Source organism: Lepisma saccharinum, chromosome 14 (genome assembly GCF_977018435.1).
Source record: "Lepisma saccharinum chromosome 14, izLepSacc3.1, whole genome shotgun sequence".
In the NCBI taxonomy this organism is placed as follows: Eukaryota; Metazoa; Arthropoda; class Insecta; order Zygentoma; family Lepismatidae; genus Lepisma; species Lepisma saccharinum.
Window position 1 is genome coordinate 42262142 of NC_139242.1, and position 12127 is coordinate 42274268.

Below are 12127 nucleotides of genomic sequence, written 5' to 3' on the forward strand. Positions count from 1 at the left end.
AAAATAATTGTGTATCTAAAACTGTGAACGGGGTAGGGGGGAGCAACCCCTCAGGCCCCTCTCCTTAGAATCGGAGTGCCCATGATTATGAGTCTGAAACCTAACCTTTCTCATCTGTAAGAAAATTAAGCCATAAAACCGGAAAGCCCGACAGACACATTTTCTTTCACGCGTCTAAAGATAGCCAAAATCGAACACGGTTCACTAGGTGCAAGGTTATTGTATTTTTTTCATGTCACTGCTTAGGTGATTGACTCGGTTAACTTCGAGATGACCCAGTTTTATTTTATCGATCTTACTCAGGGTAACTTTATTCCAGCGCTCAAGTTCGGCAGTATTGTGATGAGGGCTGTGGGCAGCGGACGCGACACCTAGTGGACGACGTTGGACACTCTTCACTCGCATACTCGGGCCGCATCGATAAACTAGGACAGGGGTAAGGTACTAGAGCTTATCAGACGTTAGCAACCGCTTTTTAAATAACATTTATTTCACAAGCCTGATCCTTTTACCGCGCTCTTTCGAGCGAGACGTGTATACTTTTATGATGCACAAAATTTTTCACAATGTTTGATTTTTTTTATTTAGCGTCGCTTTTATACCACTTTTCGCTAATTGCGACGACGAGGATGATATGATGAAATTGATGAAGGGACACTTACAAAGAACGCCCGTGCCTAGGCCGGGAATCGAACACGTAAACGCGCGCTGTGCTAACCACTCTGACACGGAGATCGGTTAAGATTTCTCACAATAATTCAAGCGGGGAGTATGACAATACTATCGGAGTTGGACACTCTTCACTCACATATTCAGTGAGACACACTCACATGCTATTAAACTCATTACAAAGCAGGTTTTTTTTTTCCAGGGAGCGGCGAGCAAGGCAATTTTTCCAGGGGGATGAGGTATATTTTCTACCATAATAATGTTGCCTCCTCCATAAACACTCATTCATTTTGAAGTTATCATGTTCCTACAACGCCCAATTGATGACTGAAATCAAATTATATATGTGAAATATGTAATTTTAGTTTGACATTCATTTTCCAGTGGGGAGCTTGCCTCCCTTGCTCCCCCTTTCGGACATCCATGATTACGATTAACTTTACTATGGTTTAATGTGCTTCTGTAATATCAGAGTTCACGTTATTTAGTGTGTCGCCTCTGTGGGGGAGTGGTACTCGGAATATGAAACTTGGTCGAGCAAAGTGCAGTCGAAAAAGGCACTATTCGATAGCTTGCATTCGTAATTCACGTTTACTATGGATAAATAATTTTAAACAAAATATTTTGTATCTGTGACGAGCACGGTTTTACAAAGTATGGGCCCAGTTATTTCCTAAGTCTAATGAAAGACACCCATCCATTTAAATTATTTTCGCGAATGTAGAAGAGAGGAATGCATACACTTGAGCAAACATTTTTTTAAAAACTCCACTTATTATGCTCATAAAGGTTAATCGGAACTGGATGTAGTTCAGTTTAAGGTTGACCGGAACTTCACTGTGCTATGTGGCTCTGCCGGGAATCGAACACGGAACTTCCTTTTTACCGCAGCGTTAGATACTACATTAACGAGAAGCCGTGCCCAGGCAAATTGTTCAACACTTTTTCATGCATTTTCGCTTACAATTTACTTTTAAGAAATAGGATTACAATGATGGTGCAGAAGTTGTTAAATGTTTTGCTGTTTTGTTTCAACTTTTGAACATCGCATTGTATAAAGCAAAATGACAGAGCCTGAGGAATTCCTCTAGTCATTTCGGAATCCATTCTACCAGAGCTTTATTATTATTACTATTACTTGCATTTCAATATTTTTAAAATAAATTTGATAGAAGTAAATTCAAATTTTCCTTTGCAAAAATAATAGCAGTTTTAGCTCATTTCTTGGCAAAAAAAAACCCTCGCAGTTATAGCTGCTAGTACCTAATATCGCTCTCACATGCAAATGCTTGATAATGAAAAGGCAATAACGATGGTAGAGAACAAGTGTACCCTTTGCAGAATTATGCAGAATTGGTCGGCTCGGTGACCCAGCTCTTTAAGTCGACTCTTAAGTTCCCAGGGTCGAGTCTCGGCGTGGACATGGATGAGTGTCCCTACATTAATTTAATCTTAGCATCACCCATCCTCATCGTTGCGAATACCCAAAGTGACAGAAATGCGGCGTTAAATAACAAAAATAAAAATGAGTGGGGCGACTTTTCTACCTCAAGTCGGGAATGAATATAGAAATGAAGAAATTGGGATAAACAATTTACATAACAAAAAGCATCAATCCGAACGCCCCTAATGCTATAATAAGTTTGTTCTTATTTTTGCCTTAACCCAACATACTAGGTGCATGATTGAAAAGAAGCTTCAATTTTTTGATCAGTTCCCATGGCAGTAGTCTAATTATACCAGGGTTTCATCCCAAATCTAGGCAATATCTACTTGAAACATATGAGAGCAGAGGGCACTGAATCTGCAGTAATTAACTTGGCACTAACGTTATGTTAGGCAACAGTTCTATTTAGTTGTTGTTGCGCACATCTTCCTAAAAGAAACGATAATCTTTCTCCGCTATGATGCAAATACATTCTAATGACACAAAAAACGTCACTCTGATAAAATGTAATGTCACATGAAGTAAACAAGAATTCCGCTTGATACAATTGCCCAGTAACCAAGGCTGTGTATGCAAGTGTTCTGCTGATTGACAAGTTGTGACTCTTGCAACATTTGAATTATGAAAGATACACCGTCTTTTAAAATTCCACTGGTACATCAACACGATTGGTATAGAACTCCTCAAAGTAGGGTGAGGATACTCGTACCTCTATCTCAAAAGGGAGGAAAAGCACACCCTTCGTTAGGGTGAAGAAAACACATCCTTTACAAGGGTGAGGAAAACTGTCCTCAAAAGGCGATTTTCTTTAGCGATACGAACTCTAACAAGTCGCTGAAAATTGTTGAGTGGCGTAAACTCATAACAGAAATAAGGCTCACCACACACTACTAAAACCCTTGAACTAAAGCAAATTGCCATGCCTATAGCCTCATGTAAATTGGAACTTTATTATGGGAGGTTTCACCACAGATATAATTACAAAATTAGGGAAAGTTTTTTAACCCCGATTTATGCGTATTATAGCGTATAGGCTTAGAGTTTATAATGCTTTATTATCCACCGGTATGTGCCACCACTCGGTATCGAACCCAGTACTCTGTAATTACAGTACGATAAAGGTAACCAGTACGGTAACTACTCGGACTCCAGTCGACAGGCTTTTGTTAATATGCATTGATTGATGTAGTTATAACAACGTTGCGTTGACATTAGTGTCTTCAGAAAATGAGCTCAGTATCGATTGTTAAATGTTAATGTGAAAATGTCTAATTTTAAAGAAGTATGTATTTTTTTAATTGAAGGCTCCTTGGCATCCTCTAGAAAGGAACCGCGATTGGGTGGAATAAGTAGTTTGTGAAAACAGGAAATTTAACAGATTGATTGATTGATTTGTTGTTTTAAGTCCACTTTATGCACAGGAAGGCTGGACCTATAGTTTAAAGGGGGATCTGAACCACTGTGCCATGTGCCTCCACCGGGTATCCAACTCTTGCAGTTCATACATGCAACACGTTTCCCGCCGACAGCATACAGGTAACGTCATCCCCTTGTAATCAAGAGGGCCCAGCTTCGATAGGTCCAGTCCCGATTAGCCTACATGTGTATAAAGTGGACTTAAAACGAACTCAAACTCAAATTAGAGGTAATATAGAATAAAGAAAGATAACTTATTGTTAACTGTAACCAAATTAAATTTCAGAAAGAGTAACTGCAACTTGAGCAAAGTAACTTAACAAAGGCTGTAAATTCACCGGTAAGGTATAAGTAACCCAATTTCGACACACGTGCAGTACTGATAAAGCGAATGGATATCCGTCCACGTGTTCCTTCAAGAGAATCTCAATCTTTTCAGGAGATATGATTAAGGGCCTCCTTCCCTGACTGACATTTCCGCCACTTCAATTGGAAATCCGAGGCGCCCGACGAATCCGAACGAGCGACCGTGACGTCTTCTGTTGCATTCGGGGGTCCTTATGATGCACGAGAAAATTACGACAAGTACGAGTGACGCATGCACAAGTACAGCAGCGACTTAACGTATACCGGATCAAGCCTGACCCCCTTGCTAGTCTCGAAACGCTTATGGCTTCACCAGGGACGTAGCTAGGATTATGTATTTGAGGCTGGGATGGGGGGGAAGGGGGATGTTGACACATACACACACTCCTTTCGTTAAAGTGATATATCAATTTAAATTCATCTTTGAAAAGGTGGCGCTATGGCGTACCGTTTCGTACCACTAGAAAATTAGCACTATGTGTGTGTTTGTACACACCGATGACGAAGTGGTAACGTTGTCGCTTTATAATCAAGGAGTCCCGAGTTCGATACCTCGTTGAGACATATAGTGGGTCTGATTCCACTTTGAACTGTGGTTCCAGTCTCCATTAGCTTATCTGTATCTTAAAACAAACAAATCAAATCTTATGTATGTTATAAATTATATACTGTTTTCTATGTATTCATAATATTCTTTACATAATACATACATAATGTATGTGCCATTTAAATGTATATGTACGTATATATATACACCGGGTGTACAAAAAAGAATGTCCTAGTTTTGAACCTTTGTTATTTCATACATATTTGGCGTACAACAATGATATATATATATATATATATATATATATATATATATATATATATATTAAACGAAAGAGTAACACTCACAGTTTTTTTGGTTAACAAATGTTCAATGTGTGACCCTTTTGTGACCCGGTATACATCCAAACGATAAGACAGCTCTTCCCACACTCTAACAAGCATGTCTGTAGTGATTGAGGTTACAACTGTTCGTATTCGTCTTATACCAACGTCTTATGTTCTTCGCAAGTGGAGCTTCAACATGGAACTTCGCACGGAAAGCACGCTGCACAGATATCACTGATTCATATTTCGCAAAGTTTCAGAACACAGAAGGGCTTCTGCTCTGGGCTCGCCATCTCGCCTATTCTATTCCTTTGCTACGCCAGCGCCGCCAACCTGGAAAACGGAGAACTAATAAACACCAACAAAATTTCAAACATTCAAGTCATGAATGAACACTGAATGAACACTGTTCACGTATTCTACAAGAAGTTATAACAATTTAAAACTAGGATATTCTTTTTGTACACACTGTATATATATATTATATATATATATATACACACACTGTAAAAAATTTTCTTCAAAGCTTAGGCGCCAGCTCTGAATATTAGGCGCCAGGAAACCACCTATTACCAATTGTGCATACTACAGTATGTTTCAAAAGTCGCGCAATCCAAACTTTGAAAATGTATATCATGAAAATCGTAAGAGATATTTACACAGCGTTTTCTGCACTAAACTAATTTTGTAGGCTATCACTGGGTTCATAAATGTATGTTAACCTTTAACTAAATAAAGGCAATTACATTATTTAAAAAAAAACATTGTTAATTTGCTGGAAACATATGAGAACTGATTTTCAACAAAAAAATACCAACTCTTAAAAAATTGTGGGATCATATGTTGGTGTTTGACTGGTTTTAGAACAATTGCTTTGTGAGGTACAGCAGAAGCAGGGCATTTTTATTGGAAAACCTCTTGCACATGAGTGTAAGAATGAGTAGTAAAATAATCTTCAGCAATGCACACGCACTGTTCATTTCTGGAAAAATTAGAATGTTGCTTTCCGTCAGTTATTAATTTATATAATTTTCTGTATGGAGTGAACTGATAATTTTAAGCGTTGAAAAATATCTCAATGGATGAGGCTTTATAATGCAGAAAACCCGGTGTAAATATAACTTCGGGTTTTCACGATATACATTTCCAAAGTTTGGGTTGTGCGATTTTTGAAACACTCTGTATAAGATGCTGAGCATCACGGTATTCAAAACGTCGCTAAATTATTTGAGAAAGCAGGAAATGGGGTGTTGGGGGACAAAGGGAAAGCAATTGTTACTGACTCTATGGAATGTTCACAACGTTGATAAAAAATAATAATTTGCTAACTTACGCTCTACTGCAATTTGAACTTAGAATCATCAAAATTTCGTACATATTACAGCATAAGATCACAGTCGCCATGGCGACCTGGCGACCGGGATTTTTCGAGCCCTGTATATATATATATATGTGTGTGTGTGTGTGTGTGGTAAAATAGTTAAAAGGGTAAAGACAGGCGAAGTAAAATAAATTCATTCATTACAAAGGTAAAACACATTGTGATCTACAAGTAAAGTTTTCTAAACAAATAATTTATAGGATATTGTAATATTAAAGTAAGTTTTATAAAATTTTGTGCGGTACGCGGAAGTTTCGAAGGGGCCTATGTCCCCTACCTCCCTAACGACGTTCCTGATTTTACCGCAACTATCCTCCACGTTCATGCATCTTATCAGGGTGAAGATTGACACACCTTAATAGTTTCAGATGTTAGTCCGCGTGTCATCTAAAAAAAGAAGCGAGGCCATCTTGACAGACTGTACGTATAACACACACATACGCCCAGTGGCCCAGGAACAAAGATTAGGAGGGGATACAATACATATACTACTCCTTGTACATTTATTTGAGAAGTGCAATTAGTTGTTTTTCGTAGAACTAGAATTAGTAATATGAAAGATGTTTTCGCCCACATTAACTACAAATGCACAGTTTACGAGTAGTTAAAGTACACAGATTTCGGAAATTTGATTAAAATACCGTGTAATTTTTCTTCCTTCTCACCGTCTCTCACATACACGAGATTTTTCTAAATTACTTCTCGATGGCGTAGTGGTAAAGTAGGTTTCGACATCCGGTGGAGGCACATGGTCCGGATGCCAATTTAAACTGTAGGTACAGAAATAAAAGGGATGACCTTCTGAAGGCACTTAAATGTCACCCCGTAGCACACCCCACCCCGGTAACTGCAGTCTTGCAAGCCAACGAGCATCTGGCGTCTGTACTCACAGCTGGAACATTTATGTTGTGAGCTGTCCATCTATGTTTTGATTGTCCCTTCACCCGTTTCATCTTATCATCATTCATCCTCATCTTCGCGATTATCAATAAAGTAGCAAAATAACGAAGTAAAATAAGCCAAATGAATCAATAAAAAACTGTAGATCCAACCCTGATTAGCCCTGAAAGCTCATACGAGATTTCTTTTTTAAAGTTAATTTTGCACCCTCTCAAATCAAAAATGTTCCTGCGCCACGGCGAACACCCATCCAGATGTAGCGTATGTATACCCATTAGAGGATAAGCATTTCATTTTGGATTGATTGATTGAGTTGTTGTTTTAAGTCCACTTTATGCACAATAAGGCTAATCGGGACTGGACCTATAGTTTAAAGTGGGATCCGAACCACTATGTGCCTCCACCGGGAATCGAACTCGGGACCCCTTGATTGCAAGGCGACGATCGGGGAGGTCTTCCTTCATTTTGGAATAACCAATCAAATCTTGATAGGGGTATAAGATAACATTAATCGGAAGTGTTTGAGGTCCAGGTTCAAACTTAGAGGGCGTTCTTTTCAACTTTTGTCCCGGTTTTCGAGAACCTGTCGCCGTTGCATCTTTTACTTACTAAAATTTTCAAAGCACCATTGCGAACTTGGCGATTCCACACGAACTCCATCCCATGGCGATTTACTGCCTGGTTTACCGCTCTACCTGAATGTTGGGAAGAAGCCACGTGTTTCACCGAAGACACGAACACCGTGTAGAAAGTAACATTGATTTTCGGAGGCCCAAGTGGAACACGACCTACGTGTTCATTGATTTTGGTATTGAGGAAGACAGGAATGCCACTCTTCTTGTTACGTTACGTTCAAGAAGACACACCACACCGTCAGTCTATTTTTATTCTATAGAGAGGCCAGTGTTAAGGTGACCCAACAATCCTCGTTTAGCTGTGACCAGTGGTGTGCCCAGAATTTTCGAAAAGAGAAGGGGTTACATATACTTTTTTAGTAGCCAGTCCTAATTTTGCCATCTTTTTCTGACTTCGACGTTGTTTTTTTTAGAACTACTGGTCAAAGTGAGGTTTCCCCACCAGCCCCCTTCGATCACCTCACTGGTTCTTTGGAAAGTCTAAAATAATCTAATCTCTCTGGCCCAACAGCTCTTTGTAGCCTGTCAAGCTGCTTTTCATTGCGCACGTGGTCAGTCTGAGTCCCATCGTCGCTGTTTTCTGGTTTTTGTTACCAGAGACGCTTACTGTTGCATTCAAGTATAGCCAATGTTGGGTCGACACCGAAATTTTGCAGCTCTCGCAGCGGATAGAATTCGAAACCGCTCACACCAAAGGCAAGAGAGTTAACCATTCGGCTAAACTGGAGTTCTTTGAAAGTATCCAAGTTACAGTACAGTACAATAAAAAGGGAACACCTAGAGCCTGAAATATTCACTTCTCCGCAAAACGTTGTGTGTGTTGCCTAACTACGGCGTTAGTAGAAGATGCCATTGAAAATTTGCTATTGAAATCCACTCATTGCCGTAGAGTTAGGCAACACACATAACACTTTGCAGGGAAGTGAATATTTCAGGATCTAACTGTCCCACTTGTATTGCCGGTGACTGTACAATTGTTGTTACGTCGCTCGAAAAGTAACTCAGTTATAGTTACACATTTACTGTTACCGATACAATTCCTTTTTCACACCTCTCTCTGTGCGTTTTCTGCATCTTTATTTTCCATCTTTCCCTTTCCCTCTTACACCTTCTCTCTGTCTTCTTTATTCCTATTTCTTCCTCTCTCTCTCTCTACCTGTTTCTTTTTTATCTCTCTCTCTCTATGCATGTCTTCTTTATTCCTCACTCTCTGTCTGCCTTATTTATTACTCTCTCTCTCTCTCCCTCTCTATTGCTCTGGCCGTCTTCTTCTTTATTCCTTTTACGCTCTCTGTTTCTCTCTCACTCAAACATTTCTCATCTTCTCTTTGCTCTAGGTGTTTGTCTATGGCTTCTTTTATTTTACTTACCTGGACTTGCACAAACACCTCACAGACCACACTTTAATTTCCCAATGCAAGAATTCATTAAATTTGGAAATAAATATTTTTTTGTTATGCAAAATGCACTGCCTCCCCAAAAAAGCAGTAACTACATTATCCCATTCTGATCAGGAGCGTATATTCTAGGCTAGCTAGGCTATCCGCGAAGCCTGAAGTCTAGAGAATAAAATACAGGAGAGAAATCGATCAGAAATTGTAAATACAATTATTCATATCAGTGAGATGATGATTGTGATTATGGAGTTGGCAACCTGATTTATTATGAGTTGGTAACCTGATTTCCTATGAGTTGGCAACCTGATTTTCTATGAGTTGGCAATCTGTTTTCTTATGAGTTGGCAACCTGGTTTCTTATGAGTTGGCAAACTCATTTCTTAGGAGTTTGTAAACTTACTTCTATGCATAGCCTACCACGTGACATGGTGAGATAGCCCAGATCTCGGACTCAGTATACGCCGCTGCTTCTGATACCATAATGCTACACGAGGGGCAAATATAGTACTTGCTATTGTAGAACAAGGTATGACCCTTGCGGTCATATTTTACTTTACACAACTTTTTAAAACTTCATTAAAATATACAGTTAACTCATGCATTTAACTATTCCTATTTTACGTCGATTTTTTCCTGTTTTTTGGATAATCATTACGATGAGGATGGCATGGTAATTATATGATGGACAGGGACAAGGAAACACCTATGTCCAGGCCAGGGCTCGAACGATGAAACCGTTGAAGGCAATTGTAGATCCAGTTCAGTCTAGACTGTATGCGCCATGGGTGTGGCCAGAAAATTTGTGTGTGCGTGTGGGGGGGGGGGGCATTTGTAAAATTTTAATCATAATAATTATTATTATTATCATGGTTATGGTTATTATTGTCCAATAATTAGTCTACTATTTAACGTATAATTTAATAATAATATTTAAACAGTAGTAACAATCTAATAAAAATAAACCAATTTCATTCCAAATTTATTATTATTATTATATCTTAGGAGAAACTTTTCTAGTCGATCCACTAGATGAGTGAATATCAAACTCAACTATTTTTCATTATCGTTTTACATTGCATACAGTTGGTGAAATGCCGAATAGTTATTATGTTTGTTTTAATAACTTTAAATATTTCGTTGAAGGAAAAGCTTTAAAAGTTAGAGGCAAATTTTAGTCATAAAGTTTATGTTGTTTGATCTCTCACATAAAACTCTAATTTTTGGAATTTTGGAAATTGTGGAACCGCTTATTCTTTTGATTAAAACCAAAAACATAGCCTGGTTATGTTTTAATTTGGTCATTCTCCTAGAATACAAACTAATTTAACTTTATTTCTATTATCAATAATAAGAATTAAGAATTTGTCTCCTTTTTTTGGAACTTGAAATAAACTATGCTAATTTCCAGGAGGGGTCTACGACCCCCCTCTCCCGACGGCCATGGTATGCTGACAAAGTGAACTAAAAACGTAAACTTTGCCAGTTTTCAAAAGAGGGGGGGATGCGATTGAGTCTTTGCGGAAAGCTAAAACGAACTGAAAGCGAATGCACAACATGGAGAGTGGAGCTTGAATGAGAGACAAAGATTCCTGAAGAACAAAGCACGTGCATCATCTCTTATCACCCATACATCGCCGTAGCCTTGGGCCCTGTCGCGTGTTCGTTGCAGCCGCTTATCTTGGCGTCCTACCAGAATCTTTGGCACTTTGACTGGTCGCGGCTCGGATGCTGGGTCTCTGGGCACAGGAGCTTCCTGGCAACACTCTCCCGTCCCAACAACGGGAGGAAGATGGCTGCAGACGCCAGGTATGTTGCGACTCTTTGTCATGCCTCAACCGGCTGTCAACGCCGCGCTTTGGGGCTAGCAATGTCATGCTTTAGTCAAGTTCAGAAAGAGGAAAATGTGGAAGCATGCTGTAAAAAAATGTTAATTTTTGGTCCGTATTGTGTATTTTAGGGCGCTGATCAAGATAGCCGGAGAAAGTACAATGTCAATGTTCCGATTTTTTTTATGTCGGGTTTCTGCCTGTTAAGGCAGAATGAATGATGAATAGATTAAATTGATGAAGATACAGATGAACACCCATTCTGAGGCCGAAACTCGAACCCAGGACCATTGGTAGGGAGATGTTTAGTCGACATTGACAATGGAGGGAGCTCGTCCGTTCATGGCAATCATTCTTACCTTTCCTTGTGATAGATTGATTTGTTTTATTTTACTTCACTTTTTCTGCCACTATTAGCTAATCGCGGAGATGAAGATAAATGGTGATAAGATGAAATGGATGAAGGAACAATCAAAAACACACATGAACAACACAACATGAGCCCCACAGAGGATTATACTAGCTGTGAGTCCGGACGCCAGAGCCTCGTTAGTCTGCAAAATGCAGTCCAGAGTGTACTCGTGGAAGAGAGGTTGACATTTGGATATCTTCTTTACGGTCACTCCTTACACCATACCTTTCTTAATGCTGATCAATACTTAACAACCATAATTTGTCGCTATCTCACGAACAGTAACGGATAGATACAATACAAATAAAAGTACGTAGGTCCACCTTTCTGTGCGGCTGACAAGAATTTTGTTTTCAAGGTGCATGGAAATTTTTTTTTATGTCTTTGTGCCCATTTTCAAGTGAGTTATTTGCGCCTCGATTGCCGAGTGCGTTGTGTAGTCTACTCGCAATATTGCCACTGAAGGTTTCCAGGTTCGAGTTCTGGCTCAGGTGTGAGCGTCTCTTCATTAGTTTTATCTATTCATCTTCCATTCTCATCGTGGGTTATTAATTAATACCTATAGAATACACAGCGGTTGAGCATTCACGCTCAAAGACACACGCATCATTGTATGTGTGCATAATTTTTTCTGGATTATTGGGTGATGACCTACCCCCTCCCCACCCCCAGCTACCGACGCCAGGGCTCAAGAAACTCTATAATGATTGACTCAAAGTTGGAAGTTCATACATGTTTGTGCTAATTGTACAGTACAACATATTTTTCTTTCATTCATTTCTTTGTTTTTCTCTTTTTACGGGTT

The 12127-nt window shown here is 39.2% G+C and overlaps 1 protein-coding gene across 2 annotated transcripts in view; it reads left to right on the top strand.

The window, feature by feature from the left end:
- Positions 1-352: 352 nt before the first annotated feature.
- Positions 353-12127, top strand: part of LOC145998812 (trehalose transporter 1-like protein) — a 48457-nt gene continuing 36682 nt past the window's right edge. The window contains exon 1 of one of the 2 annotated variants that reach the window (XM_083135451.1): positions 353-436. Coding sequence is in view for 1 of the 2 variants with exons in the window: in XM_083135450.1 (XP_082991576.1) it covers positions 10874-10890 (17 nt within the window). In the remaining variant the exon portion in view is untranslated. Of the gene's footprint in view, positions 437-10775; positions 10891-12127 lie in introns of those variants that run through there. The other variant, XM_083135450.1, reaches the window with a different exon arrangement.